Consider the following 26,242-nt stretch of genomic DNA (forward strand, 5'->3'; position numbering starts at 1 on the left):
CCCTCTCTGGGGGGCTAGTTCCGCACGAGGTGAAAACCACTGCATGCGCCTATTATCTATCAGGCTAGTACGTGTGCCGATTGGGTGAGAGAAGAATCCTCAGCGAAAGAATAAAACAAGATGCCACTGCATAGAAGGCATTCATCGGTGGGCTATGAAGTTCAGCGTCGCACAGTGGGCTCAGGCGCGATGATCATCCACAGCAAGCCGGATAGGAGACACATTACTCCTCTTGTAGGGCGAAGAGCCAGTGTGCCGGACCGATGTGCTTGTGATGAAGCGAATCCTAACTCCAAAGTCAATTTTAGAAGCTTGGTACAACCAACCTGCCCCTGAGGACGCGCATGTGCCTGAGGAAGTCTTCTGATGTGTCGAAACCTAATCATCGTCTTGATGGGAATCTGACTGAATAACAGGCAGTGGGCAAGTGTTCGATTGGCGGCCATTCCACCACCTCGCCGTGGCGATGGAGTTCGCGACGGCCAAGACTCAGCACGGTAGCCCGGTTGAAGAGGCATCTAGGTGGAAGTCTAGGTTTTCAGAGCTTCAGAGTTTGCAACAGTATGGCCAAAGTGAGCTCGGATTGCAAGGCATACCACACGAAACACTTCATGCTTGTAGACAATATCCCTCGTGTGAAGATGCTCGAATGCCCGCAGCTCAGATAGTCAACGACCCCGCGGGGCGACTAGATGATCGCCTCCTCCTGTCTGCAGGGCTTCGATGCAGCCAAGCCAAATTGACGTCTGGTGATGGAAGATTTCTGAACGGGCTTTGGGCGCACTTCGAATCGGTACGGTTGCATTGAGGTAACCACCGGGCCTGCTGTGATCAGAACGATACCCCTTGAGCCAGTCGGATAATTTTATCGGGTGCGACAGAGGGGGGTAGAAGAAGAAGGGGGAAGGGGGAAGGGGGCAGGTGCGGCCTCCAGGCTGACCGGAGTTGTTATTTATTGTTGCACGGAGTCCCGTGATCTGCAGCCATGGGAGTTCATGTCAGGGGCAGCAGCACTGGATCACACATGCATTGAATCTCTACCTCTCTTAACAAATCCTTCGGAGAATCAGGTCCTACACGCAGTGTAATGAGGGAATAATCAAGTATAAAGAACGTGTCATATTCGACAGCTAACGAATTCTCTCTTTGCGCAGCAAGACTCTTCAAATGCAGTCATTGCACGCATGCAACTATCCGCTCTATGCCCAACCATCCTGCTTACAACGCAGCAAAGATCAGGTTTACAGTCTCTTCCCCGCATACTTCTTCTCGGCCTCTCTGTTGGCAAAGGGGAAACCGGTGGTCCGCTTATCCACCCCGGTCTTGCGGCTGATCTTCCCGCCACTGCTGGCAAACAGCGCACACCACACACCAATGGCCGCAATGGCAGCGTATCCCACCATACCAATTGCGTAGCCAATCTGTCCCGTAGCCACCCACCAAATGTATGCGTATCCCGCCGAAGCACCGTGGAAGACGGTCGTGACCATCATGGTCGGCACGGCGTAGGGTGCCTTGGGGTCGGAATCATCCGTTGTGACAGGCTGCGCGATGGAGGTGGTCAGAGGAACGGAGCCGGTGAGCATGACCGTGAGAACGGCAATGAGCAGCAGACTGAAGCCCAGGCAACGCGAGAAGTATGTTTCAAGAGCTGTGGCGGTTAGCGATGGTGCTTGTCATAGCGGCTAGACCCCGTTGGCGGTGGTAACTCACAGGAAGGGTCTCGGGTTTCGGTCAACAACATCGTACTCATCATCTCCGGCACAGCGATCAGAGCTAAGCTCTGGAGACCAAGCCAGCCGGCTGTGGAGTAGGTGTAGGCGTAGAAAACCTGTGGCGCGTGCAATGGTTAGCTGTTTGAAATGGCGAGAGGCGGCAACGATCGTCTTACATCCATGATGCGGAGGAAGGTGATGCCTTTCGGTTGAAGTCAATTGTTCTTAGTAGAAAGAGGTATGTTGGTTGTTTAAAAGATTTCAGATACTCAGCGAGGGACGGAAGAAGTTGCAAGCGATGCAAGCAGTGAGTTATAAGCTGTGGTCAAAGGCAGGGATTGATTCCCCATGAGGTCATCGCTTGTTCAGTCCCGATGATGTCACCGCCGGCCATTCCGCTGATTCAGCCTGCGTTTTTCCTTTTTTCTTTTCCTGTCACTACAACGAAATCGGATGGAGAAGTGGGAAAGTAAAAAAAGGAGGCGTAAGAGGATGGAATGTGTCCAAGGGGCCGAGGTGAGCTTTTGCAAGCTGACTGAGTTGGCAGGACCATCGCCAACATCGTCAGCCATCTACCCCAGGTAACTCCACATCAGCTATAATATCCTTCTGTTATTGCTTACAGTCAAGCTATGGAGGATATTCTACGCCCCCTGAAGGTGAGCTGTAGGGCTGAATCATACGTTATCTATCGGATGTGTCTGTAATTGGACCAAAATACATGTCACCCCTGATCGATCAATGTCTATTCATTTACCATAGCTAGATTCAAGTCTCCACCAGCAACGCCTTTTCAAAAACCCAAAGAACAAATAAAGTGCAGGCTTGACTCATGGTCAGGTATCACTGGTTGATATTGCTCGCGCGCAAGTATCTGAGAAAGCTCAGATCTTGGTCGGACGGTGCGGTGGTCTGTTCCGCAAGCGCGTCCTTGTAGCGCTGCGTAAGCCCTTCACTGTCACCGGCACGGGGAGTCCTGTAATCATCATCACTGTCTTCATCGTCGTACTCGCCATTCTTGCGTGCCTCTTCCTCCTCCTCCTCCGCCTCGCTGACCGTCTCCGCTTCGGTGTCTGCCTTCTGCTTGCCCCGACTGGCGCCAGACACACTCATATCCTTCATCAGCTTGCCTAGCTCGATTTCTCGTTGCGCTGCCTTGGTTTCTTCGCGCTCCCTCTTCTTGCGCTCCAGCTCGGGCTTGTAGTCGCGCTCGAATTCCTGGCGCTTCTCCTCCACGGCCTCGAAGAACTCGTCAATACCTTCACCGGTCATCGAACTGACACCCACAAGGTTCAAGTGTCGGTAGAACTCCTCCAGCATCAAGCTCATACTGTTCAGCAGCGAGCCCATGTACCCACTTCCCGCACCGAAGCCACCCGCTGCGCCCTCCGTACCGAAAGAACCCGCCTCCTCTTCCTCGCGCAGAGCCTTCTGGAAGGCATCGAAGTCCGTCATCCATTCCTTAGCAAATTCAGCGTCTTGTACATCAGTCTTGTTGAAGACCAGGATCATCGGCAACTTCGTCTTGTAAAGGATACTGCAGGCGTAGAGCATGTTGCTCATGAAGGTGCTCGTGGAGCTGGCGCGGGGGGTATCGATAACGTAGGCGATCACGGTCGGGAACGAGGAGGCGAGAGTCTCGAGCAGGATACTGCCGGAAGCACTCCACACAAACACCTCAATCTGGCCAGGCGTGTCGACCAGGATGTGCTCGATGGGCTTCGCGGTCGGGTTGCTGGGGTTGGGAGCCGTCCGCTTCTCCAGCAAGCCGATGATTTGATCGACCTTGGTGGCGAACAGATTCAGTGATGTCAGAATACCGCCGTTGGGCCCGAGATTGTATTGTTTCATGACTTCGCGGTAGTTGATCGAGTCACGGATGTCGATATTGCTCTCGAAAGGAACCGTGTGGACGGCGGGGTCAAGGTTGAGGACATAAGGAACAGTCTTCTTCGAGTGCAGATGGGAGTTGATTCGTTGCATGAAGGTTGTCTTTCCAGAGCCTGTGTTTTAAGATATTCGTGAATGATTAGCGACATTGTCAATGAGGGGTTGATCGCCAGCCTACCTGCCATGCCGACGCAGACAACGGCGACCGGAGATTGTGCCATCGTGAAGGGTAAAAAGGAGAACGATGAACAAAAATCAGATATCGACTCAATAATATAGCCACTCGGTCAGAGAGTGCAAATGAAGATGATGACGCGGGGATGAGCGGAAGTCAGAGTAGCCGCTAGAAGGCGAGGCGTAGAAATTCTTTTGTCGCGGGGAATCGCGGGTGGAGACCGTCTGGCCGGAAGCGTTCCAGACGTCATGGCGTGCCTCCGCCGCCGCCTTTTCCCTTGCTTTGCTTCCTCTGCTCTCACAACACGACCGTCGCGTCGCTCTCAAAACAGCACCATGGCGCTAGAGGATTTTGAGAAATCATTGGTGGAGGAGCAAGAAAGACGTCGCGAGCGAAGCGACAAGGACAGACATCGCCATCACCGAGACAGAGACAGGGATCGCAGCCGCGAGCGCTCAAGGCACCACCGACACCACCGTCGTTCATCCCGATCAAGAGAGCGTGATCACGACAGGCATCGCGAGTCGCGTCGGACCGATGAGGGCAGTCACCGACACAAGCGATCGCGTCACTCGACTGACCACGGAGACGATCGCGATCATGATCACAAGCGCCGACACAGGGACAGCAGAGATGAGGAAAGGAAATCGCCAGCTGCAACTGCGGAAGCGGTCCAGAATGAGGCTCCCAAGCTAAAGAGAGACGCTTGGATGGAAGGTCCCTCCAGTCTCGACATCGACTACGTACAGCGGCGCTCGACTACGCGTTTGGAAGAAGAACCAAAACCCAAGATGCTTTCGGCGGATTATGAGCTAAAAATCCACGGTCGGGAACTCAATACACATCTACGAGATCTGAAGGACGGAAAGGTTCTCGAAGAGATTGAAGGACAGCCCGCACAACATGACGTCGACTACACCTTTGGTGATTCCGGCTCTCAGTGGAGAATGACCAAGTTAAAAGCTGTTTACAGAGAGGCGGAGGAAACTGGTCTGTCAGTAGAAGAGGTTGCGGTGAATCGGTTCGGAGATATTCGCTCGTTCGATGACGCACGTGAAGAGGAGGCAGAACTTGATCGCCGTGAAAGATACGGGGAAGGTTATGTGGGCAAGGAGAAGCCGTCGGGCGAGCTTTTCCAGGAGCGAAAGCAACAGGAGAATGTCCATCGCGGGGCACATGAGCACGTTCGCGATCCCGCCAAGGAGCTTAACGCTGAAGGACAGGGGAAGCCGATGGAGACTGTGCCTCCCCAGAACACGACCCAGCATCTTGATCTGACAGCACTCAATCGACTCAAGGCTCAAATGATGAAAGCCCAGCTCAAGGGCGCCCCAGATGCCGCTGAGCTCGAGGAGCGCTACAATACAGCAGCCGCTGCTATGGCTAATCGTAAGGAGTCGGATGTAGTAGTGTTGGGCGTCATGGAAAACCGCATGCTAGCTGGAAAGAGGAACGAAGTGAAGGCAGTTGAGAACAAGCGAGGCCGGGAGCGAGGCAAAGTGGAGGACAATGATGATATGACTATCGAAGACATGGTGCAAGAGGAACGACGGACTCGCGGACAGTTTGGCGGAGACGGACGTCGTATTGCTGAGAGAATTGCCAAGGACGCCAAATTCGAGGTAGGTGCTGCTACCAGCTTGCGACCGTGCTCTTGCTAACATGTGAAATACAGAATGATCTCGAATATATGGATGATAATGCATCCAAACTTGCTCGTCGGGTACACCGCTCAGAAATCGACATCAAGAATACGACTATCAACGAGCTGCAGAAGATGAACAGGATTCTCGACAATTGTCCCCTCTGCCACCACGAAGACACAAATACACCGCCGATGGCCCCCGTCGTCTCGTTGGCCACGAGAGTATACCTGACACTCCCCACCGAACCTGAACTAAATGAAGGATGCGCTACCATTGTTCCCATCCAGCATCGTACGAATCTGTTGGAGTGCGACGACGACGAGTGGGAGGAGATTCGCAATTTCATGAAGAGCTTGACCCGCATGTACCACGACCAAGGCCGCGACGTGATTTTCTATGAGAACGCGGCCCAGCCTCATCGCAAGCGACATGCTGCCATGGAGGTGGTTCCTCTTCCGTACAGTCTCGGAGAGACATCCCCGGCCTTCTTCAAGGAGGCAATTCTCTCTTCGGATGCGGAGTGGTCCCAGCACCGAAAGCTGATTGATACCCTCGGCAAGGCCAAGCAAGGCATGGGGCGGAGTGCTTTCCGCCGTAGCATTGCCAAAGAGATGCCTTACTTCCATGTGTGGTTCAGTCTTGACGGCGGCCTGGGCCATGTTGTAGAAGATGAGAATCGCTGGCCGCGTGGAGACCTCTTTGCTCGTGAGGTCATTGGAGGGATGTTGGATCTGGGCCCAGAAGTGATCAAGCGGCAGGGCCGTTGGCAACGGGGCGGTGATCCACGAGTTCCTGGATTTCAGAAGAGATGGAGGAAGTTTGATTGGACTCGTGTTCTTGTTGAGGGATGATTTGTACTTAATTGGAGGATCTTGTGAACGAAAGCGAAGCCACAGGATAAGCCGGTTCCATCCGCACTGTAAGATACAGCAGCACCTCACTTTACTCTCACTTAGTGAATCATCATCCCATCTCAAACTTCATCTCCGGCATCAGCTCACTCACTTATAATAGTTCTCCTTCCATCACTTCCTCTCCTTCTTTATCTCTTCCTTCCCTTCATCATCCTCCCTCCTCTCACAGAGAGCCACGCCTCTTTTGCTTCCCAATTCTCATATCAAATCACAGACGTCACAAAGCTTGTCTGACCCTTTCAAATCGTCTTCCCATCCGCCAACAGAAACAACATGCCTTCTGATCCCAAAACCACACACAAACGGCAAGGCCCAGACGCCGAAAAGAAGGGCGCAACCAAGAAATTACGAAAGAAAAGCGAAGTCAAAACGATAATGCAGACAGCACCCAAGGCGTCGAAGAAAGAAGAGACCGCGCCCAAAGACACCAAGCTCCTCCAGCCTGCGTTTGAAGGCACCAAACTTCCCCAGCCAGCGGCCATGCTTACCAAACCACCTCAGCCAGCGCTCACAGACGAGAAAGTCCAAGACCTCGCAGGATTCACCCTCCTACTGCAGAGGCGCGACGACGAAACCGAAGCCGCGCACGTCTACCACGTCGCATTCGCAAGGGTCCTCACCCAGGTCAGAACCACGGACACACGGCTACTGGTATGCGAGCTGCATGCGAAGGCGATGCTGGCGCGGTCGAGAAGCATCGCAGACATCCACATCCAGCTGCACTACTTCAAGCGGAACGTCGAGCTGCGCAGGATGGACGCGGAGGCGGCGCGCAAGGCAAACACAGAAAGACGGACTAGCCAGCCGACCTGGGCCGATGTGGTTGCGGCGTGGGGACAGCCCGTTGCGGATCGGGTGCGGAGGCAGAGTAATGCCTGCAATTTCTGTGCGAATCTCGTCTGGTTCATTAAAAGGGGCTATGACTTTGCGACCGTCGCGAACCTGCTGTCTACGGCTATTGTTCAGCGTATCGATAATCGAAGGCGTCCGAATCAGATGGCTGTGCTCCCTACTGATGTCGCTTCGGCGAAGACCCTACCTCGTGATACACCGGCGCTTGCTGCGGCGGATATTCGTCGTGTGAGAGGCAGGCTCGATAGCTTTGGCTTGCTGGTCCCGCTGTCGCCTGATGAGCTTACATTCCAATGCTTTCTGAATAGTGTGACGGAGGAGAAGAGTCGACGCGCGGTAGTGACAGACATGAACGCAACCTGATTCTATGTCAATGGCTTTCAACGAAATCTGGAGGGTGGGCGTGTGGCTATAGCGCGGGACCATTGGAGGAGTGAGGATGAGACAGCGATTTCGGTGTGTAGGATACCAAAAGGATGGTTGTGAATTTGTGAAAGCACTGGTGCCAAATGTAAAGCAGACTTCAGAGTTATTTGAAAAGAGAAAAACAAGGCTCGCAAATTCGGCCCCTGAATTACTTCATCTGCGTTAATCCTTGGTAAATGGTAGTCCAGAAGTTAGTATAAGCACTTGGGCAACCTACAAGGCGACCTTGAGCATACCCAAAACCTGAGGATGACATCTTACAACCTAGCAAGCGTTCGTTGTTGATCACTATGTTAGCTCCAATGTTCGTCTTCCATAAGCAAAGTCTACATCCCTACTGGGTAGACAGTAAGCAGTTTATCTCCTATATATGAAGGGAGATTTTCTATAAATCCCAAGCATGTTATTGGACATCTAAGTCCACAGAGAACCTATCCTACTAATAGCAACCGTTATGGAAGGGGGGCAGATCACTGGGCCCCGAGCCAATGCTCCATTCGCCGAGCCATGTGAAACTAGCACAGATCGCTAAGTGCCATGGCCAACCCCAGAAGTATAGTTTACTCAGACAAGCAATCTTTATCGATCAAATTGAAGCGCATTAGCGCCTCCCGGACCTACCCCAGCACTTTAAGACGTCAGCAAGACATCGTCCCAGCAGTGGAAGAGCCACTCTCAAGCGGTTTGAGAGGCAGAGAGGCAGGAAGGCGGGGAGGAACCCTGTAAATCAACGTTGAGGCCATATACATCGAAATAGAGACTGCGAGAAATGAGCACGGTGGAGAATGCTCCATCCAAGGTAAAATTATGCTGACATTTGCGATGATTGCTGCTCGCGCCACGGTTCACAGCAACCATTGAGTCAGGTAGATCCGGAGTAGAGTCGGAGCTCGCTGTGACTGGAGAGAACCACAGCTCCTGTTGATGGAGTACAACAACCGAATCAGTTTTCCGGTGCCCTAAGCTAAGAATTCTAAACCCAGGGCTCGAATGGGAGAACAGGGCGTCCCAGATTGGCCGGCCAAATGGCCCTGAGGCATTCTAGGTATAATCTCATTTCATCCTAGGAGCAGGAGCAGGCTAGATGCTTTGGGAAGGATTCAGAATGGTCCACCTTGGAGGCTGATAGGACGATGATGGGCAGAGCTAAGCAATCTCAAAATCCCTCTGCTAATGTGGTCAGGAGTTGTCCAGCCTGATGGATGTTTGTTTCAGTCAAGTGTAAAAATATCGTCCTGCCTGAACCGGTATAGTGTATCAGCGCTAAGACACGGATTAAGAGCCTCCCATTGGCCTGTTCGCTAATGACGTCACTGACACCTGAACCATACTCTTTGCAGACTAGGGGAGGATGGATGGGATGCTTGGCATCGAGATATAGTCCTGCACGAGAACCAGAAATAGCCCTCCCAGAGTGGAGGATAAAATGAAAGAGATTTCAGTTGAAGAGGGGGGGGGGGGGTATATAAGCATGCAAGTCTCATGCAGAGTGAGAAGGAAATCAGATCAAAGCATTTCCTTCTCTCATCCTCCAGTCGTTCTTTTGAGTCCTCTCGACTTATACGCTCCTTTATCAAACTTGTCAATTGACTCTTGCGTGTGGTGTTCACCTTCTACAACTATATCACTACTATATACAGTCACACTCCCTTTATTGTTCAAGACATTGTGAGTACAGCTTGTATCCCTCCCAAGCATCCAATGCTAACATGACACGTTCAACCACCCAGCTCTACATATAAACATCCACCATGATTGACAAATCCGTCATCATCGTCTTCGTCATCCTCGGTTGTATCGTCTCGGTCCTGATCGGATACTCCATCCACTCCGTAGCCACCGGAGGCTTCCGCAACGACGAGGAGGAAAGGGAATTCTCCCCCGAACAGAGATCCTACATGCGCGACCTGCGACTGCGCGATTTGGTCTGGATGGCGCGGGACCATGGCTTAAGACATGATGCGCGGCCACCACGCGACCTGGAGAAGCAGTGATTAAGCCCGATGTTTGGGGCTCGGTGCATTCGGAGTAGACTATGGGACCAATGGGACGGCGTTCAAAGTGTGGGTCTTTTGGGTTCGGGTGCGATATATTGGATTGGACCGTGCGCTTTCCCTTCTTGATAATGTTGTATATTGCTTTGTTATGATGGGACTGTCACATGTATCATGATAAATTACACTCAATTGAAACATAATCTGGATATACTTATTGCTGCAGATGTCTGTAGTCCCACGTGCTAGCGGATGACTAATGAGGGGACCGATGTCGCAGATCTCAGCCTTACCTTCCACTTGACAGTACATGCACAAGGCTTCTCTGCTTCAGTGGGCAAGATCAGCACTACGGCGGCCATCTTGGCCTGTACTTGCCTATTCAAAGACAGGATACGAGATAGTCAGTGCATCTCAACTCCTCGAGGAGGAACGCTTCGACGCGTTCAAGCAAGGACACTACTACCCGGTTTAACATCGGTGACGTCCTCGGGTCCAAGTATCAAGTTGTCGGCAAACTTGGCTCGGGTTCACCTCTACGGTATGGCTTGCGCGGGGTCTAGAGTACGTCGATTCAACCGTATTGCGCACTCAGCACTAATTTTACCAGAGGCCGTCGATACGTCTCGCTGAAGGTGTACACATGCGACGAGAGCGGCCAGGATGAAGTTCAAATTTACAAACGATTGAGCCAGAAGAACTCGTCACATCCTGGTTCTGCTCATGTGAGAACTGCATTGGGTACCTTCGCCCTCTCGCGTCGCGAAGGTGTCCATCAATGTCTGGTGCAGAAGCCCATGTGGGAGAGTTTCCGGCACCTGCTGTATCGTAACCCCGAGCGTCGCTTTAGTGAGGATCTCCTCAAGGCTGGTCTTACGCAAATCTTCCTTGCACTCGACTATCTCCATACTGAATGCAACTTGGTCCATACTGGTAAGTACTACGGATACATGTCTTATAATCGCCTCCTGACCATATCTACCAGACATCAAGAGTGATAACATTCTCCAAGCGATAGAAGACCCGTCAATTCCCGATCGTTTTGCCGAAGCTGAAATGGAACATCCTTCGCCCTGAAAATTCCGTTAACGACATGCCAGTCTATGCTTCCCGGCGATTTGAGCTACCAAAAGTATTCGGGGACGCGGTTCTGAGTGATTTCGGATCTGCTGTTCGCGGCGACGAGAAGAGAAATCACGATGCACAACCGAACGTCTACAGGTCGCCAGAAGTGATGTTGAAGGCTGACTGGAGCTATCCTGTTGATATCTGGAACGACGGTGTTATGGTTTGTCTTCCTTATAGTCTTTCCTTGACACTGGGCTATGCCATAGGCGTATCACTAATCTCAAGAAATCAGGTGTGGGGCTTGTTCGAGCGCAAGCATATGTTCTATGGCAACGACCCGGATGGTAAGGGATACTCTACCCGTGCACACCTTGCTGAGGTTATCGGGATGCTGGGCGCTCCTCCGTTGACCTCGCTCAAGCGTGGGAAACGGAGTCCTGAGTTCTTTACTGAGGATGGTATGTTAATCAGATTGTTCTATCTTTCTTATTTCCGTGTGGTGGCTTACCATTGATGTGACAGGACAATGGAAAGGTGAGGTTGAGATACCAAAAGGGGCATCATTGGAAGAGTCCGAGGAGTTTCTGAGTGGGGAGAATAAGATAATGTTTCTGGACTTCATGAGGGGGATGCTCCAGTGGTGTCCTGAGGATAGGAAGACAGCGAAGGAGCTTTTGCAGGATCCGTGGCTAAATGGGATTATACTTAGATTGTGGTCACAGTCGACGTAGGATCCATTTCGCCGCCTTTTTTGTGTGTTAGATCATCAGAAACACCTCTATGCCCTTCAACTCCAAGCATGCCTCTCTGTCGCGGTCCATAAGTGTCAGTATTTTCGAATATATATCTTCAAGGTCCATGAATACGATTTTGATTGAACGTCTTTGATTCAACAAGCACCAAGCAAGTCTTACTATATTACTTGAGAGGGAGTAAGACCATATTAGTCATAGCACCACTAGACGATGACATGGAATAATACAAGTAAGTCCTGTGCTCAGCATCTAAGATGTTTATGCTATATGCTCTACCATATCTATCGGCAAAACCGCCCTTACCAAATCAGGACTAGCGCCTTTTGTCCTGCGGCGAGCAGAGTGACGCTCCGTCGCAACAAACCAACCGCAGGACGAGTCCGAACCCTCAGCTATCCATCAACTCCCCTTCTTTTCACACTCCATCTTATCTCTCAGGCAAAGCCTGAGCAGTCCACAAGATGGCAGAATACTGGAAATCAGCAGTAAATTCCCCTCCCTCTTCCTACTCCCTTCCCAACACCCATCCCCCACCCTAAACTCCAAAACTAACAACCATTCACCCTCCCATAGCCAAAGTACTGGTGCAAACAATGCAAGATCTTCATCCGCGACACAGCCTTCGAAAAAGCTCAGCATGAAGCCACAGGCAAACACCAAGGTAACCTCAAGCGCTTCCTCCGCGACATCCACCGCAACAACGAGCAGCAGCAGCGCGAGGCGCAGCGCGCGAAGAGCGAAGTCGAGCGGCTCCGGCAGACGGTTGCGGGGAACGCACCATCACAGGACGGGAGCGATGCCGCCGCTGCGCCCTGGCGGCGGGGCCCCGGGGCCACGGCAGCAACAGCAGCAGCAAAGCCCCAGGAGCGACCTGTGTCGCTGGAGGAGCGGAAACGGCAGATGGCGCAGCTGGCGGACATGGGAGTCGCGATCCCGGATGAGTTTCGTGGCGAGATGGCTTTGGCCGGGTCGTGGCAGACGGTTTCGGAAAGGGTGATTGATGGTGGTGGGGAGGATGGAGAGGGTGGAAAGGCTGCCAGGTCGGTTGGGGTTAGGAAGCGGAAGTTGGAGGCTGGGAGGGGCGATGGTGGGGATGAGGTTGATGAGGAGGAGATCGAGGCGAAGAGGGAGGCTGAGCGGTTTGTCTCCAGGGGGTGGGGGTCCTCTGTTAGGAGGTATCCTGGGGCGGATCGGGAGGAGGATACGGATCTGGATGCGCTGTTGGCGTCGACGAGGGAGATTAAGCGGGTGAAGCCTTCGGAGGTTAAGGCTGAGGCGAATGCGGAGGCTGTGGGTGAGGAGCGTTCAGGTCCGAAGGACAATGCGGAATCCATGGAGAAGGAGTCGACGAAAGGTGGGTTCGTGCCGGTCAAGACGGAGGGTGAGACTCAACCGTCTGAGTCTGATAAGACACCTGCGGTCAAAAGGGAGCAGGCTGAGGGCGAACCATCGCTGGAAACTGCAACGAAAGCGGAGCCCGAAGAGCCAGCCCCTGGAGTTGTGTTCAAGAAACGCAAGCCCAAGGCCATGAGGAAATGATCGCACCAACGAATGATGTGATATGGTCAATTGGGCAGATTCCGTGGTCATGTTCGACTATTCTTGCCGAGACAATGGTATAGTCTGCATTACAATCAACGCTCGATCTACGATGCAATTCCTGGGTTCCTGTCATTGGAGGTTCGGAAGCACTCTATCTACAAGGACCGTCTCGATGGCAGGCGACTATGCAAGAGTCATTACGAGTTACTACGAAGGACGAGAGCAAGTCCCATATTGCTGTCAAGGATGCCAAAACAGCATGGCAAAGCTGAACACTGGTATATTCTTGATAAGGTCGATAGGCAGCACCAAGCATCCGCGTTTGGACCTCGGCGGGAACAGTGACCAACACTCGCACAGGTTCGAGGGAGATCCGGCCCGGGCACAGACAGGACGAGGCTTGGCGGACAACTGAAACCGCATCCCCAAAGCCGCAGCTGAAGTACTGAAGTAGGTATTACTTTTTCCTCTATCAACTCTAAAGACCTAGAAGTCTTCTATTTAGACATTTAACTTGATTCAGTGAAGTGCCAATGGTGAGTGGTGCGTTTCAGTTAGCCGGAAAAAAATAAGTCATCAAGAATCACATAACAATTGAAGAGAACATAATTTTAAGAAAACAAAAGAACAAGCTAGAGATAGGTGTGGTTTTGTAGTCCAGCCAGGACCTTCAAGTATGGAATCAAGCTGGTTGCCACTGCTGGACCCTTCCCTTTTTTGCATCGAATTTTTCTGCCCGTATTAATTTTCCCCGTCGGCGCAGAACAACCCAAGAGTCCGGGGAGTCTCTCTCTCTCTCTCTCGCGCGCGCAGCCTTTCTCACTTCTTCTCCCTCTTCCTCACTCTCACACTCTCTCTTTTGCGGCCGCCCCGAAGCTCTCGCTCTCTCTTCCTCGCTCTTTTTCTCAACTGCGCAACGACCTTTCCCTGTCGCATTCCCACTTTTAAAACCCCCACCCCCAAATGCGGAGATTATATGGTGCCGAATTGCGTGTTTTGGTGCTATAGTCATTCGGCTCGCTTCTTTTCGCTTATCTGGCCCAGTGCATGGTGAGTAAACGAGAGCTTCTTCCCATTTGCTTGTTCCGATCCCTCCCCCTCTGGCAACTCCGACACGCGCTCGCCATCTGTCGGCCTCCCTCATTGTGACCCGTCGACTCTCCGACTTGATCCTTCGATCAGGTAATTATCATCGGGGTTTGCATGGCATTTCCAGACCCGCCACTTGACCATGCACGATACTTCCGCTGTGGTGGTGCCGTGCTGGAGTAGGATCCGGGGAACTCCAGACGGTCGCATTCACCGTTGCCCGCCTTGACGAGACTACGCTGCCTTTTGGGTTATAGGACGGATGATCTTGGACATTTGGATGGGTCTTGATCATGCTAGGGCAATATGGCCAACGCATCCTGGACGATACATGCACTTTCTTCGGGCGGACAATTTCCTAGGCAATCGCGTTGAATCTCGACCTTTCGGAATGCGCAAACCTTCAGGAGCGAAAAGTTCTGACGCTGAATGCCAGAACTTGTTATCGATGATGTGCCAGCGTTGCCAGAGTGTTGATGGGTCGCGTTCATGGAAATCAGCCCACTAATATGCTTTATTTGAGTTAGAATACAGCACCCATCGGCTCCGCACTCCTGCAAAGTCTTTGCTAGCGGAAAATTCGTCGGTCGTCGACTACGGAATTGCCTGACGGACCCGCAGCCTTCTTCAGGCACCATCACAGTTATCATTATCGTACGCAGCGTTGACATCCGCGTCGTAGTCTCCTCGAGATGGCCGAAGCGACGGAATCGACGAATCTAACGGAGGAGGCGCCCAAACCGGCTACCGGGTCGACTGAGGTGCCTCCGACTGAGATACCTTCGACCGAGATGCCTCCGCCTGACATGCCTCCGACTGAGATGTCTCCGACTCAGACGCCTTCGACTGAGATGCCCTCGACTGCGATACCTTCGACTGAGGTGTATTCGGCTGAGATGCCCCAAACCGAGATGCCCCCGACCGAAATGCCTCCATCCGAGATGCCCCCATCCGAGCAGCACAACCACCATAACAGTGAGCCGCCAGTAGACACGTCGCTTCCTCATATTGATACCTCACTTCCCCCGATCGATACAACCTTTCCGACGATGGAGGAGCACGAACACCTCGATCATGAACTCCCTCCGATCGATACGACGATACCGTCGCTTCCCCCAATTGACACTTCCTTGCCACCATTGGATACTACGCTGCCGGCTACAGATGGGCTACATACTGAGGAACCGGATTTCTCGTTCCCGGAACTGAAGCATAGCGATACCGATGGGCATGGGGTGGACCATACGCATGCACCGGGCACAAACGGGTTTGACTTCCCGGAACATGATCATACGCCACACTCCTCAACTCCCGTTCCCTCCTACCAACCTCCGGTGAACGAGACGCATCCGCAGCCACCCGTTCAGCACGAGCAGTCACACTTGTCACAACATCCACACCCGCATCAGCCGGCACCGCAACAGCCAGGGCAACCGTCACAACCACAAACCCATTACGAGCATCAATATTCTCAACACCAGCATCAATCGCATCAGCAGCATGTCCCATCGCAACATGGCTCGCCGTCTCAACATCAGCCAGGACCAGGACAGTCGACACCGACGCAACCGCACCAACAACAGCAACAATATCAGCAGCATCAGAGCTCGGACATGTACCATCATAACCACCAGTCCATGGGTGCGCCGTCAATGCAGAACATGGACCATCATTCAATGCAGGGACAGCACTCGCAGATCCCACAAGCGCCCATCGGCTCGCCTATGCCCTCGAACATGCCTCCGATGACTTCAGTGGGTCAGTACATGACAGGATACCCGACCAATGTTGGGCAAATGGGGATGAACGCCAACGCTCAGATGCGCTACCAGCTTCCTGGCGACCCCAATAAGATGCTCTCGGGCGGAAGACACAAGAAGGAGGTCAAACGGCGGACGAAAACCGGGTGTTTAACATGTCGAAAGCGACGAATCAAGGTACGTGCAATGAGAGAGGGTTGATTTCTTTTCCCCTGGTTTGATTAGTGTTGAAAGAAATGTGTCTATGGTGTGTGTGGTGATAGAAGTGGGGAGGAGAGAGCGGGAGGAACTGTAAGGAGGGCGGACAGGCGGGCGGACAGGCGGGGGGGGCAGGCGGACTGGCAGGCGGTCGCAACAGGCGAGAGAATAATGTTCGCTTGCGCCGCCGCAAATGTTTGTTCGGCTCGCCGAACCCCGCCTGTCGCTTGTTGTTGTTCTCGCCCACTCACTGTTGCTGTTGCCCTCCCCGCCTATCCAAGCTCACATTTATTTTCCATGCTTCTGGAGTGGTCTACCTTCATTCCAGTCACTTTGTTCTTCTTTGCTTCTTGGAAATTCTGAACTGTGGATTCCGTCCCTCTAATATTCCTGCTGACTGACCAATCCACTTACTAGTGTGACGAGGGTCATCCTGTCTGCCGGAACTGCGTCAAGAGTAAACGGGAATGCCTGGGCTACGACCCCGTTTTTAAACAACAACCCACGCCTTCTGCTATCCAACCCGCTCCAAACCCGCATCCTTCTCTGGTGGTCAACCCTCAGGACCCCTCTACCTCTTATCCCCAAGCTCCCCCGGGCTACGTACCTGCAGCGTCGCAACCGTTCGCTCCTTCTGAATCGCCCAGCACGTCTACCGAACGCTACGACAACTACGGAGCGCCCGTTGACCACTCTACCGACATGAACAATCAGCAGAACATGGCTAGTATACAACATGCCGTTGAAGGAGGCCTGCAGCCGACGGTGAACCCGGCAGCAACCAATACTACCGGCACACCGTCGGAGCCTACTAGTTTCAGAGGTATACTTACCTGCTCACGATAGTGGCGCATATATGCTTACTCGGCCTGCAGTGAAACAAGTCCAGATTAGCGACCTCCTTGCCCTGCGAGGGATTCCTCCACCGCCGCCCCACCCCATCACATCACTGCCGCCCAATCGTCTCGAGGAAATCCAAGCCGTGTTCCTGGCGACATATGCTCCGGCTATCGACAAGTTCTTCGAGACCCGGTGGTTCCAGGATAAGGCGCTTACCCATCTACTGGCCAATGCACAGCTCATGGCGGAGTACTCCGCTCTGATTGATGCGTTCAACGACCCCAATCTCGGCGATCCTAACGTAGTGGCCCGGTTAGAGAGTTTCGAGGCCTCCGTGGTCTGGAGCTCCATGACCCTGTGCCGCCATGTGATGAATGTGTCCGGGGGCGCCCAGCCGGAGTACGATCTGCTAGCGTCGGCGAAGAGATTGGATGTGATCGAGGCGATGATCACGGGGGAACATCTGGACTCGAATCCCCTCAGCCAATTTCCCACGCGGGAGCCGGCCGCCAATCCTCCCTCGCTGCCAGACCAACTGACACAGCGGTCGTTGGACTTCTGGAGCGCCGTCGGATACTTCCTGACGCTACACGACAACGAAGCCAGCTCGGCCAAGGAGATCGACGACACCTTGGCGCGCTGTCGGACGTTGTTGGACACGTACGAGAACCGTGACGTGATCTACTCGATCGCCATTGCGCGTCACCTGGGACAGCGGTGGGCGGACTTTCCCCGCAGCTTCCCGCAGCCGATCACGACCAACGAGAAGGATGCCGGGGCCAAGCTGTACGTCGCACAGAAGTTCCTCGAACAGGAAGCCGGCGGCAAGGGTACGACACAGGTCATCAAGCGCATCTGCGGTATGGTCGTTCGATCCTGGATTGTTTCCCGGGAGTGACCTGGTCGATTATTCTAACCTGCGCATTTGCGTTCTGTAACATGAAAAGCGCATCGGTACGATGGAGTAGCGGTTAACGATGTCCTCCTAGACCTGATCCGTTTTTCTATCTGTTTGTCGAAGATTCCCCCACCGACACAGACCGCAGTCCTCATACTGCCGGCCTTGTTCGACAAGGGGGCCAAGAAGTCACATCGGGCCCGGAGTTCGTTTGGGATTCAGTTCTTTTGTTCTTGTTTTTGGAAGCAGAAGGAGGGGGCAGTTCACGGCGTTACGGCTGCATTACTTGAATAGTGTCATAATTGTTCGTCGAAATTTTCCGTTGCCGCCGGACACATTCCTCTTGCGGACAATCGATATAATGAGACCCTTGTACATACGAGAAAAACAAAAGCAGTTCCGAATTCCCGTCGTCTATTGATGTATCTATGGTGGCTGCAGCGGGGGTAAGGTAGTCTAAAGATCCGCCTGCTCGGGGACGGGGCTCTTCAGCTTGCCCGTCTCCAGCGCGGAGCGGATATTCGCGATTGTCCATTCCTCCATGGCGGTTTGAGTCTGCATGCATTGTTAGCTACATTGTCCGAGTCTAACCACACAACCAGTCGAGCGAGAAGAATGCATCGACATAGAAATGAGAAAAGACCTACCTCAACAGTCCAAGTCCCCATATGCGGTACAAGCACACAGTTAGGATTCTTAACCAAACCGGGATGCACCGCGGGCTCATCCTCAAAGACATCCAGACCGGCGGAAAACACCTTCCCAGCCTCGAGGGCGCGCACCAGCGCCTCCTCATCCATAACAGCCCCACGTGCGGTGTTCACAATCACAACCCCATCCTTCATCTTCGCGAATTCCGCATGGCTGATAATGTGCCGGGTGCTCGGGTTCAAGGGCAGATTCAGACTGATCACGTCGCTGGTGGCGAGCAAGTCGTCGAAGCTGACGTACTCAGCCCCGTCGGCCAGCTGCGCCGGCAGCGCCCGTCGGTTATTGTAGATCACGCGCATGCCGAACGCCTCCGCCTTGCGCTTCAGATTGCGCCCGATGCCACCCATCCCCAGGATCCCCAGCGTCTTGCCCTGCGGGTCGTGGCCCAGTGCCGGTAGCGTTTGACCTGGCACCCCGCGCCATGTCCCGTTGCGCAGGTTCAGCATCCCTGCGTTGAAGTTCCGGAGCGCGCCTAGGATTAGGAACATGTTCACGTCGGCAGTTGCGTTGTCCGGGGCTGTCGGGACGTTCGAGACGCGCAGCTTGCGCGCTGTGCAGGCTGGGATTGAAATTTGGTCGTAGCCAGCTCCTATGTTGGGTTCTGTTAGTTTGGGGTTCGGGGGTGAGGTGAGGTTAGAGGGTGAAAGGCAGGGAAGACGCACCGCAATTCGCGATCCACTGCAGAGACGACGGCAGCACGTCCACCAGCTCCTGGTCGAACAGCCCCGTGATGTTGATCGACCCCAGCGTGCGGTACGCCGCTACCACCCCGTCATACGCGCCCGACTGGCATTCTTGGAGGAACTCCGCGCGGTTGCTGGCCTTCGTCTCGACCAGCTCCGCGATGTCGCCGAGCCCGGACCAGGTGGCGTGTGCGCTGGACTCGAACCGTTAGTAGCGGCTAATTAGCAATTCGAGAGCTCAACAACGACGGACGTACTGGTCGATGTCGCCGATCAAGAGAACCTTGGGTTTGGTGGTGGTGGTTGAGCCCATTGTCGCGGATTGGCGTGGTTGTCTATACGCGGGTTAGATCGGTGTTTTGGTGATGTCAATTGACTTCAATGTTGTCATGAGGGGTAGAAATCGAAACCAACCTTGAGATAAAGGTGTCAGCCGAGGGGAAAGTGGGGGTTGGCGGATGGAAGGATGGCTTTATAGTCGAAGCGGACGGGAACCGAGAGCGAAGTGCCGTGACGGAATACAATACCCCGAACGGCAGAGGGTCTCGAATGCAGTGAAAGAGAGGAAGTGATAGGGAAAGGAAACACTCAATCAATGGCAATGAACTGCAGGCAAATCCTCATCGGTCGAACCCCACGTGCCCCGCGCCTGGCAACTTATCGCTCGGCTTCCTTTCCGACTGGTTTCGGCCCCTCATTGGTGGAAGATTGGCACTGATAGGGCGTGTGGATTTTCTCGGCCGGGTGGGAGTATACTGTATGTATGTACAAACAATACTCAGAGTATTCCCTACTGATTTGGGTGAATAGATCCAGATTGTCGGAATGAAGACTCTGGGAAAGTGAATTGTTGGTTGTATTCACCGAGAATAGCGCTGCACAGTGACTGCGTGACTTCCCTCTACGGCCATGACTCACTCACTCCTCTCCTCCTTCCTCTTCTCCTTCCACTTCTTCCTTACCCTCCATCTCCATCCAGTCTCGTCATTATACACTTTCAACGTCACATCTCTACATACCCTGCAGTCTCGCACCCCTTAATATCTTGAACAGCTCCTATATTCCAACTGAGACGCGGTCCTCCTTCTCGAACAACAAAACCGGGCAAAGAACAACTATCCACGCTTCTCTTGCCGACGGCCTCACGCCCTCCTACTAGCATGGCGTCTATCAGTTGGTAAGCCAAGTTAAACCTAAGACCCCCTCCCCGCATCATCCCCCTCTTTCCCTGGTCTGATGTATAATACAGCCTTGATCGCGATGCCCATCTATCTAACAATCGCTAGGGTAATACTTTCGCTTAGCAGTGTTGCCGGCGATGGCTGAGGTCATAGCTGGCCCGCTACCTCTCTCAATCATATGATGGAGGCACATTCCCCTCGGTGGCTCGAAGGACTGTCTCGGAGATAGGACAGCAAGAAGGGAGGAAAGTAGGGGATTACAATATCAGAGGAAGAAGGGGAAGTCTCGCTGGGAGAGTTTTCTGTCTTATGTGGACGAGCGAGACTAGTTCCTAAGCTCACAGTTGCTTAGCTTTATGGTGTGGCGACTCGATAATCCCAACAATCAATTCCGGGGATCGTCTATTGCCGTCAACCGAGCCACGTTGAAGCCCCATTATATTGATGCTATGAGCGGAGGTGCCGATCAATGTCTAATGAAGATCATCACATCGATGATAACAACAGTGAAAGCTTCTCATGAGACTGGAGAAGATTTGATTGCAGTGGGGGAGTTTAAGGCATTTCTGATAGAAGCAGCCCGTCTAGAAAAGGTTTGTGGAGCAGCTGGAGACATATACTGTGATTGACGAAGCTAACATTTTGTTACAGGCCGGGTAGCGTAGTATATGCAAGATCTGAAACTGAAGCATGCATGTCTGTGCAACTACCGAGAGACGATCTTCCTTAGGATGGAGGTATCCTGGAGGACGTAACTGCAAGGGATCGACATACAGCAGACGCAGCAAAACTGGCTTGAACGAAGTCTCAACCATCATGTGTCACATGTATGAATGGCAGCTGTATCAGAGCACATGGACCGAAGGTGGGAAAGACAGCTTACACTACGGGATGATCAAGTTCATGGTACTTGAATTGACCGACTGGACACAGTCTAGGACTCCTACTCCTCAGCAGCAGGAGGAAGAACAGACATCTCTCGGTCGATGCGCAGAGACCTATTCCTTTCGCAGACTTCTGATGCTGGTGTCTCTCTCATTCTATGTCCAGACACAGAGCCGACGGCTTACGGGGTGAAACCAGGGAAGAACCCCGTCAATCTACGGAAGGCCATTGAACACATGGAAGCATTTCTTCCCAAAGCTCTGCCAGGCAATTGAGCCATTATCATACGACCTGGCAACGGATCCGGGACATCTATGGTGATACGCAAAGTTGGATCAACCCCAGACCTGTCTCCGGTTTGCACGTCCTTTGCCCGAGCCCGACTTCAGTACCCACCCGGATAACGCACGCTGCGCGTTCGGAATAAAATGGTCAAGTCGACGCGGTCTTCCAGACATTGAAGGCGCGAATCTCAGTCACCTCTCGTCCTTTTTTCGCTTCAACGCGGACGAGGCAGGGCGTGCGTGGCCTCGCTTTCTAATATGACCTTCAAAATTGTCCACTAGGAGTATTCCTTACACCTATCAAACGGTGAAACCGGGCCTTAGCTACACTGATGCAGCAATAGACTATGCACTGAGCACTATCAAAACGCGTCTGAGCGAAGTTCCTGCCTGGCATGTGGTATAAGCCGTCCCCAAAGAGAAAGCTCTGATGCATATGAAGGCTACGGTATTGTTAAAGCGAAACATACTACAGTTCTCTGGCGTGAATAGCCAGGGCCGCCGTCACCTGTACTAGGCACATTCAGCCGTGCGATAAGTAGGATCAGGCTCGTGGACCTACTCGAAATCTTCTCCCTCTACCAAATTCATCGCATGATCAGGACAATTGAAGGAAGCTACGCCGGATAGCCTACCCTACATGTACCTCAGGGCTCTTTCCCCGTACTGCGGGCATCCTTTGGATAATGAACAACCAATGAAGAACAATTAAGCCATAATCGTTGGCGTGCCACAATGATAGCATGTCAGTATCTCATATTTCCATCCCATGGGAGCTCCCAATGCGGTTACATGGGTTTCAATTCAGTCGAAGAAAGTTGAAGTTTTCAAATCTTAGTGCTCCATCACCCTGCGGACTTCCGGCCTCCTTGCCGGTGCGACACATCGCGCAGATACATTGTCGTGCCTGTTAATGTTCTCAGTCATCCACCATTGCTTTCGCCAGCGGAAAAGCTGTGTACTGTACTTGTGACATGCTTCCTAGTTAATTCCATCTAGGCAACTAAAAAGTCGACTACCGTCCAGACAAATCCCACTGGACTGTTGGGTCACATGTTGAGCTAGAACAAACACAGAAGTGGACTTCTCTCATGTCACCGATTCTTCCCCCTACCGGAAGGAGCTGGAATGGAGGAGGCTGACGAAGGTAGGAAAACCCTCCCTATATCTCCATCGCCTAGACGCCGGAGGGTTGGCGTCTGACACAATATTGCCCGTGGTCGTGGTTAGTTTAAAATAGACTATATTTGTCACAACTGGAAGACAGAATAAGAGGTTATAAACCCCTTTCTCTGGTCGATTGGGCACTCGTAGGCCTAAGCCATCGTGTTCCCGGGGATAATGTGGTAGGTTATCTCAGCGTCGTTCTTACTGCTTAAACTTAGTTGTACTGAGAGGCTGACTGCACATCTAGTCCTCTGATCTGGACCTTATACCTAGGATCTCTCACCCGTCTCGCCATTGAAGAAAATGGCTGCAAATACCGTACAAGACGGTGCTTTACAAACTCGGCCAGGCAACCGGGTTGACGGCAGGCGAGTACAACTGCTTTATGGAAATACATATCGCGGAAGCGAAGGTTGAGGAAGAGGAGGATAAGGAAGAGGACTCTGCCGATAACGAGGTTAACCATACATCCAACAAGACCAACAGACCAGGCCGCGGTAGTCGTTGGCAGACAGCAAGTGGTTGAGGACGTCCGCGCAGAAGTTACAGAATCAAGTTTACGAAGAAGGAACGCAGCCTACTTCGACATATCGAGAAGTCTGTACTCGGAGAAAGCATCGAAGAAGGGGAACCCATCGAGGTTGACCCAGAACTTACCGACTGGGACTTGCCCGAGAATTTCCAGCTTCGTCTGAACCGGCTTGAGCCATCAGGCTTGGAGTCTTTTATTCACAGTTCTCGTTATCGATTCGCTCAACCGAAACAAGGCAGACCTCACAGTTCCTTTCTTTTGGCCGCTGTCCGGTCTTCGAGACCAGTCTTTTTCTGTATGGCCTCTGATATTGGTATCAAGCCGAAATCCGGCAGAGGTCTTTGTCCCTCGCTGCTACACTGCCAGAGTTGCTCCAAAAAGTGATGCTATATCTTTTATATAGCCACTTAAATTCCTTGCTTCGCGATCGATAGAAGCACCGGAGTAGAAAAAATAACCTATCCTGACGAGCTGCAGTCATTCCCAGGCATTGAGGATACTTTGTGAGCAGCGCTGATGCTCGCGACACATCTAGCGCAGCTCGCGGGTAGACAATGCCCACAGGACTGAATCGCACAGTAGCGATCATTCGCGAACGAATTTACGAAGAGATTAGGTTTACCCCCTGGACATTCCAAGTGGACGGCTTCACAATGGAGCGTAGCATTGGTTGACTGCATGCAATCCCGCGATTGGGGAATGCGTCGCTGCTTCATCTCAGATCGAGACGCCCGGTTCATAAGTACGTTCTGGAAAGGCCTCCTCGCGAAGATGAACACGCGTTGGTTTCCCTCAACGGCTGCACATCCGCAAACTGACGGACAATCCGAGCGAGCCATCCAAGCCGTTAAGGTCATGCTTCGGACATGGCACTACCCAAGGAAACACGGTGGATTGGACTGCCATGCTCCCTAGTATCGTGGCCACCGTCAATTCCTCGCCGTCCGCGGCCATTGATCAAGCCCCCCACAAACTGATGTTGGGAGTGTGTTGGGGGCTAAGGCTTCGCTGTGTAAGTCCCTAATTATCAATATTCAAAGATGGCACTTTAGAATCCTAGGTGAGCGCGGGAACCTCCCTTGTTTGTCCAACTTTCACTCAGCTGCCCATCATGTGCCTTCCCAATGAATGTATGTTATCACGCCTCTAGCTTCTACCGTCTTCCGTACACACCGATATAGATATATCTCGGGTCCACCGACTCCCTTCTTTCAATGAAAGCAGTCTTCTTCCCCTACATTTCGTGTTACATATACTCTCCATTCCCTCGTGAAGATGACAGTGAAGATTTCTGCGGAAAGAAGATTGCTGAGAGAAGCGAAGAGCTGCCACCCCGCCCACCCACCGACATTATCTGGCGCCCACGAAAGAAGAAAGGCAGCAAAGGCAAAGCTAAGACCAAGGACGACAAGTCCAAGGACAAGCCGAAGGATGATGCCACCGGTCCTGGAACCACAACCGGTCCACAGAGAACGCAGAAAGAGGAGCATGGAGAGTTTACTGACGTCTTCGAAAAAGAATTGGGAAACTATGAACCCAGGTGTTTACGAAACCCTGAACACCAATGCTAGGAAGCCAGTCAAGTCTTTCCTATGAGAAAGGAATTGGGTTACCAAGCAGTCGGCCCATCCGTACTGTCGGGAAATGTTGGGAAAGAAAGTAAGAAAGGAGATCAAAAGAGAGATAAAATCTGGTTTGTACCTTTTGCTACGTTTAAGGTTTTAATTCAGTACTAGCCAGAGAAATGTGCAGGACATACAATGGTGAAACGGATCACAACCTGCAAGGCATCCAGCAACAAACCTGGACCGATGCGTTTGGACAAATCGGTGCTATATCACCAGTTTTACGAACGTAGCTTGACCTGCGAGACGGTGAGCCGTCTGCTTTGCGTTGGGGTTTCGAGAGCGAATTGGTGCAGGCTTCTGCTGGGATGCTCGGGGATGCTGCTGATGTGTACCAGCTCCTTTGTTTTGCCGGCCGCTTTTTTGATGCAGATTTCCACTAGCGATACATCTTTTCGCTCGAGTTTCGAGAGAGGATAGCCGCCGCAACCGTGGCGTTGCTTTCTAGTTTCGACAATGTTGAAAATGCGCACCGCCGAGATTATTTATTGGCTGGCGTCAGTACCTCGCAAAGAAACATGTCTGGCCTGGGCCTTTGATTAGTTCATCAGGCGCCGTGACGGGCTTCGTATCCACGCCCGAGTGGCTTTTTACCCGGACATCGAGGACTATGATCGCCAAGATTCCCGGCTGTAATCATGGACTTGCCTTCGGAATGATGTCCGATGACACCTTCGCTAAGCTCAGGGCTATAAGAGGGCCAAGAAGGGGCGCGCCGTATGTATGTATACCCCACAATGCCAACCAAAAGAGACAAGCTGCTGGAAGCCATCTGAGAGGCTCCTACTCCCAAAAAATTGACCCTCTCTTTGCAGAATGCCATCAGACTCGTTTCCATCGCAATGCTGTTCATCCCGTGATGTCTGCGCGAGAACTTTACCAATGGAGTGCTTGTCGCAACAATGTAGTGGGATTCTGGGGGCTGCGCCATTCCTGGCAGCCGCAGACTCTATTGGTAATGGAAGCGAGAGATACTACTTCGGGCGTGTCCAAGGGTTTGATTTGTTTTGCCGTCAACGAGCACTTACTGGACATCTCTGTCATGATCTTTACCGGTTTCTGTCAAGTATCGTGCGGCAAGTGATTTCCGCCGGACAGACCTTTAAGGTCAAGGGATATGGTTTGTTTTGCGGAGAAATCCTGTCTCCCTGCATCACCATGGAGACTTCTCTCGTGGGATCATTGAACCTGGCTGGGGTAGATCTATGAGCCGACAGGAGAGAAGAATAGATTTACTCTTTTCAAGTGCGGGACACAGGCCCGTAGGCTTTCCTTGTCCTTCTGGTAATGACAGAGCAAGATACATCCCTTGACCTAATATAGGTAGTATAACGTCAAGATCTACCTGTTCATGGGAGAGGCCATCCTATCCCAAGAGATAGAACACCTGCAACATCTAGTAAAGATCCTCA

At 52.5% G+C, this 26,242-nt stretch overlaps 8 protein-coding genes across 8 annotated transcripts; 5 read left to right on the plus strand and 3 right to left on the minus strand.

Moving 5' to 3' along the window:
- Positions 1–1,104: 1,104 nt before the first annotated feature.
- BO97DRAFT_405411 (uncharacterized protein) lies at positions 1,105–2,232 on the minus strand. Its single transcript, XM_025695176.1, has 3 exons — positions 1,892–2,232; positions 1,714–1,831; positions 1,105–1,651 (listed from the first exon to the last, which is right to left on the minus strand). Exons 1-3 carry the CDS (start codon positions 1,895–1,897, stop codon positions 1,242–1,244), a joined length of 534 nt encoding a protein of 177 aa, XP_025551598.1. The 5' UTR covers positions 1,898–2,232; the 3' UTR covers positions 1,105–1,241.
- Positions 2,233–2,443: 211 nt separating this feature from the next.
- Positions 2,444–3,931, minus strand: BO97DRAFT_368480 (putative ATP binding protein). The gene is made up of 2 exons (XM_025692700.1): positions 3,784–3,931; positions 2,444–3,718 (listed from the first exon to the last, which is right to left on the minus strand). Exons 1-2 carry the CDS (start codon positions 3,824–3,826, stop codon positions 2,559–2,561), a joined length of 1,203 nt encoding a protein of 400 aa, XP_025551599.1. The 5' UTR covers positions 3,827–3,931; the 3' UTR covers positions 2,444–2,558.
- Positions 3,932–4,094: 163 nt separating this feature from the next.
- BO97DRAFT_390078 (putative cell cycle control protein (Cwf19)) lies at positions 4,095–6,391 on the plus strand. Its single transcript, XM_025693746.1, has 2 exons — positions 4,095–5,402; positions 5,456–6,391. The coding sequence occupies exons 1-2, from the start codon at positions 4,116–4,118 to the stop codon at positions 6,275–6,277; spliced, it is 2,109 nt and encodes a 702-aa protein (XP_025551600.1). The 5' UTR covers positions 4,095–4,115; the 3' UTR covers positions 6,278–6,391.
- A 2,693-nt stretch (positions 6,392–9,084) lies between these two features.
- BO97DRAFT_405416 (uncharacterized protein) lies at positions 9,085–9,771 on the plus strand. Its single transcript, XM_025695177.1, has 2 exons — positions 9,085–9,286; positions 9,349–9,771. The coding sequence occupies exon 2, from the start codon at positions 9,370–9,372 to the stop codon at positions 9,610–9,612; it is 243 nt and encodes an 80-aa protein (XP_025551601.1). The 5' UTR covers positions 9,085–9,286; positions 9,349–9,369; the 3' UTR covers positions 9,613–9,771.
- A 151-nt stretch (positions 9,772–9,922) lies between these two features.
- BO97DRAFT_434415 (CMGC protein kinase) lies at positions 9,923–11,411 on the plus strand (the record flags this gene model as incomplete). The annotated part of the gene is made up of 7 exons (XM_025697676.1): positions 9,923–10,081; position 10,176; positions 10,225–10,545; positions 10,598–10,651; positions 10,713–10,900; positions 10,973–11,138; positions 11,203–11,411. The coding sequence occupies 7 exons, from the start codon at positions 9,923–9,925 to the stop codon at positions 11,409–11,411; spliced, it is 1,098 nt and encodes a 365-aa protein (XP_025551602.1).
- Positions 11,412–11,896: 485 nt separating this feature from the next.
- On the plus strand, positions 11,897–12,974 carry BO97DRAFT_344967 (putative formin binding protein; the record flags this gene model as incomplete). Its single annotated transcript, XM_025691756.1, has 2 exons — positions 11,897–11,920; positions 12,009–12,974. 2 exons carry the CDS (start codon positions 11,897–11,899, stop codon positions 12,972–12,974), a joined length of 990 nt encoding a protein of 329 aa, XP_025551603.1.
- A 1,721-nt stretch (positions 12,975–14,695) lies between these two features.
- BO97DRAFT_477827 (putative C6 finger domain protein) lies at positions 14,696–18,161 on the plus strand. Its single transcript, XM_025700586.1, has 3 exons — positions 14,696–16,003; positions 16,442–16,847; positions 16,900–18,161. Exons 1-3 carry the CDS (start codon positions 14,759–14,761, stop codon positions 17,760–17,762), a joined length of 2,514 nt encoding a protein of 837 aa, XP_025551604.1. The 5' UTR covers positions 14,696–14,758; the 3' UTR covers positions 17,763–18,161.
- Positions 18,162–18,218: 57 nt separating this feature from the next.
- Positions 18,219–19,722, minus strand: BO97DRAFT_390086 (D-mandelate dehydrogenase-like dehydrogenase; the record flags this gene model as incomplete). Its single annotated transcript, XM_025693747.1, has 5 exons — positions 19,571–19,722; positions 19,414–19,491; positions 19,136–19,350; positions 18,410–19,062; positions 18,219–18,317 (listed from the first exon to the last, which is right to left on the minus strand). The coding sequence occupies exons 2-5, from the start codon at positions 19,467–19,469 to the stop codon at positions 18,219–18,221; spliced, it is 1,023 nt and encodes a 340-aa protein (XP_025551605.1). The 5' UTR covers positions 19,470–19,491; positions 19,571–19,722.
- Between the last annotated feature and the right edge of the window lie 6,520 nt (positions 19,723–26,242).

Source organism: Aspergillus homomorphus (assembly GCF_003184865.1).
Source record: "Aspergillus homomorphus CBS 101889 unplaced genomic scaffold BO97scaffold_17, whole genome shotgun sequence".
Classification (NCBI taxonomy): Eukaryota; Fungi; Ascomycota; class Eurotiomycetes; order Eurotiales; family Aspergillaceae; genus Aspergillus; species Aspergillus homomorphus.

What these genes read in the sequence shown, in the direction of transcription:
- BO97DRAFT_405411 (XM_025695176.1), bottom strand. An exon ending in CGAAACCCGAGACCCTTCCT is followed by an intron (nt 1,652 to 1,713) that starts GTGAGTTACCAC and finishes TAACCGCCACAG; the next exon opens with CTCTTGAAACATACTTCTCG.
- BO97DRAFT_368480 (XM_025692700.1), bottom strand. Translation starts at nt 3,826, where the DNA reads ATGGCACAATCTCCGGTCGCCGTTGTCTGCGTCGGCATGGCAG. An exon ending in TGTCTGCGTCGGCATGGCAG is followed by an intron (nt 3,719 to 3,783) that starts GTAGGCTGGCGA and finishes CTTAAAACACAG; the next exon opens with GCTCTGGAAAGACAACCTTC.
- BO97DRAFT_390078 (XM_025693746.1), top strand. Translation starts at nt 4,116, where the DNA reads ATGGCGCTAGAGGATTTTGAGAAATCATTGGTGGAGGAGCAAGAAAGA. An exon ending in CCAAGGACGCCAAATTCGAG is followed by an intron (nt 5,403 to 5,455) that starts GTAGGTGCTGCT and finishes TGTGAAATACAG; the next exon opens with AATGATCTCGAATATATGGA.
- BO97DRAFT_405416 (XM_025695177.1), top strand. Translation starts at nt 9,370, where the DNA reads ATGATTGACAAATCCGTCATCATCGTCTTCGTCATCCTCGGTTGTATC.
- BO97DRAFT_477827 (XM_025700586.1), top strand. Translation starts at nt 14,759, where the DNA reads ATGGCCGAAGCGACGGAATCGACGAATCTAACGGAGGAGGCGCCCAAA. An exon ending in GTCGAAAGCGACGAATCAAG is followed by an intron (nt 16,004 to 16,441) that starts GTACGTGCAATG and finishes TCCACTTACTAG; the next exon opens with TGTGACGAGGGTCATCCTGT. An exon ending in GGAGCCTACTAGTTTCAGAG is followed by an intron (nt 16,848 to 16,899) that starts GTATACTTACCT and finishes CTCGGCCTGCAG; the next exon opens with TGAAACAAGTCCAGATTAGC.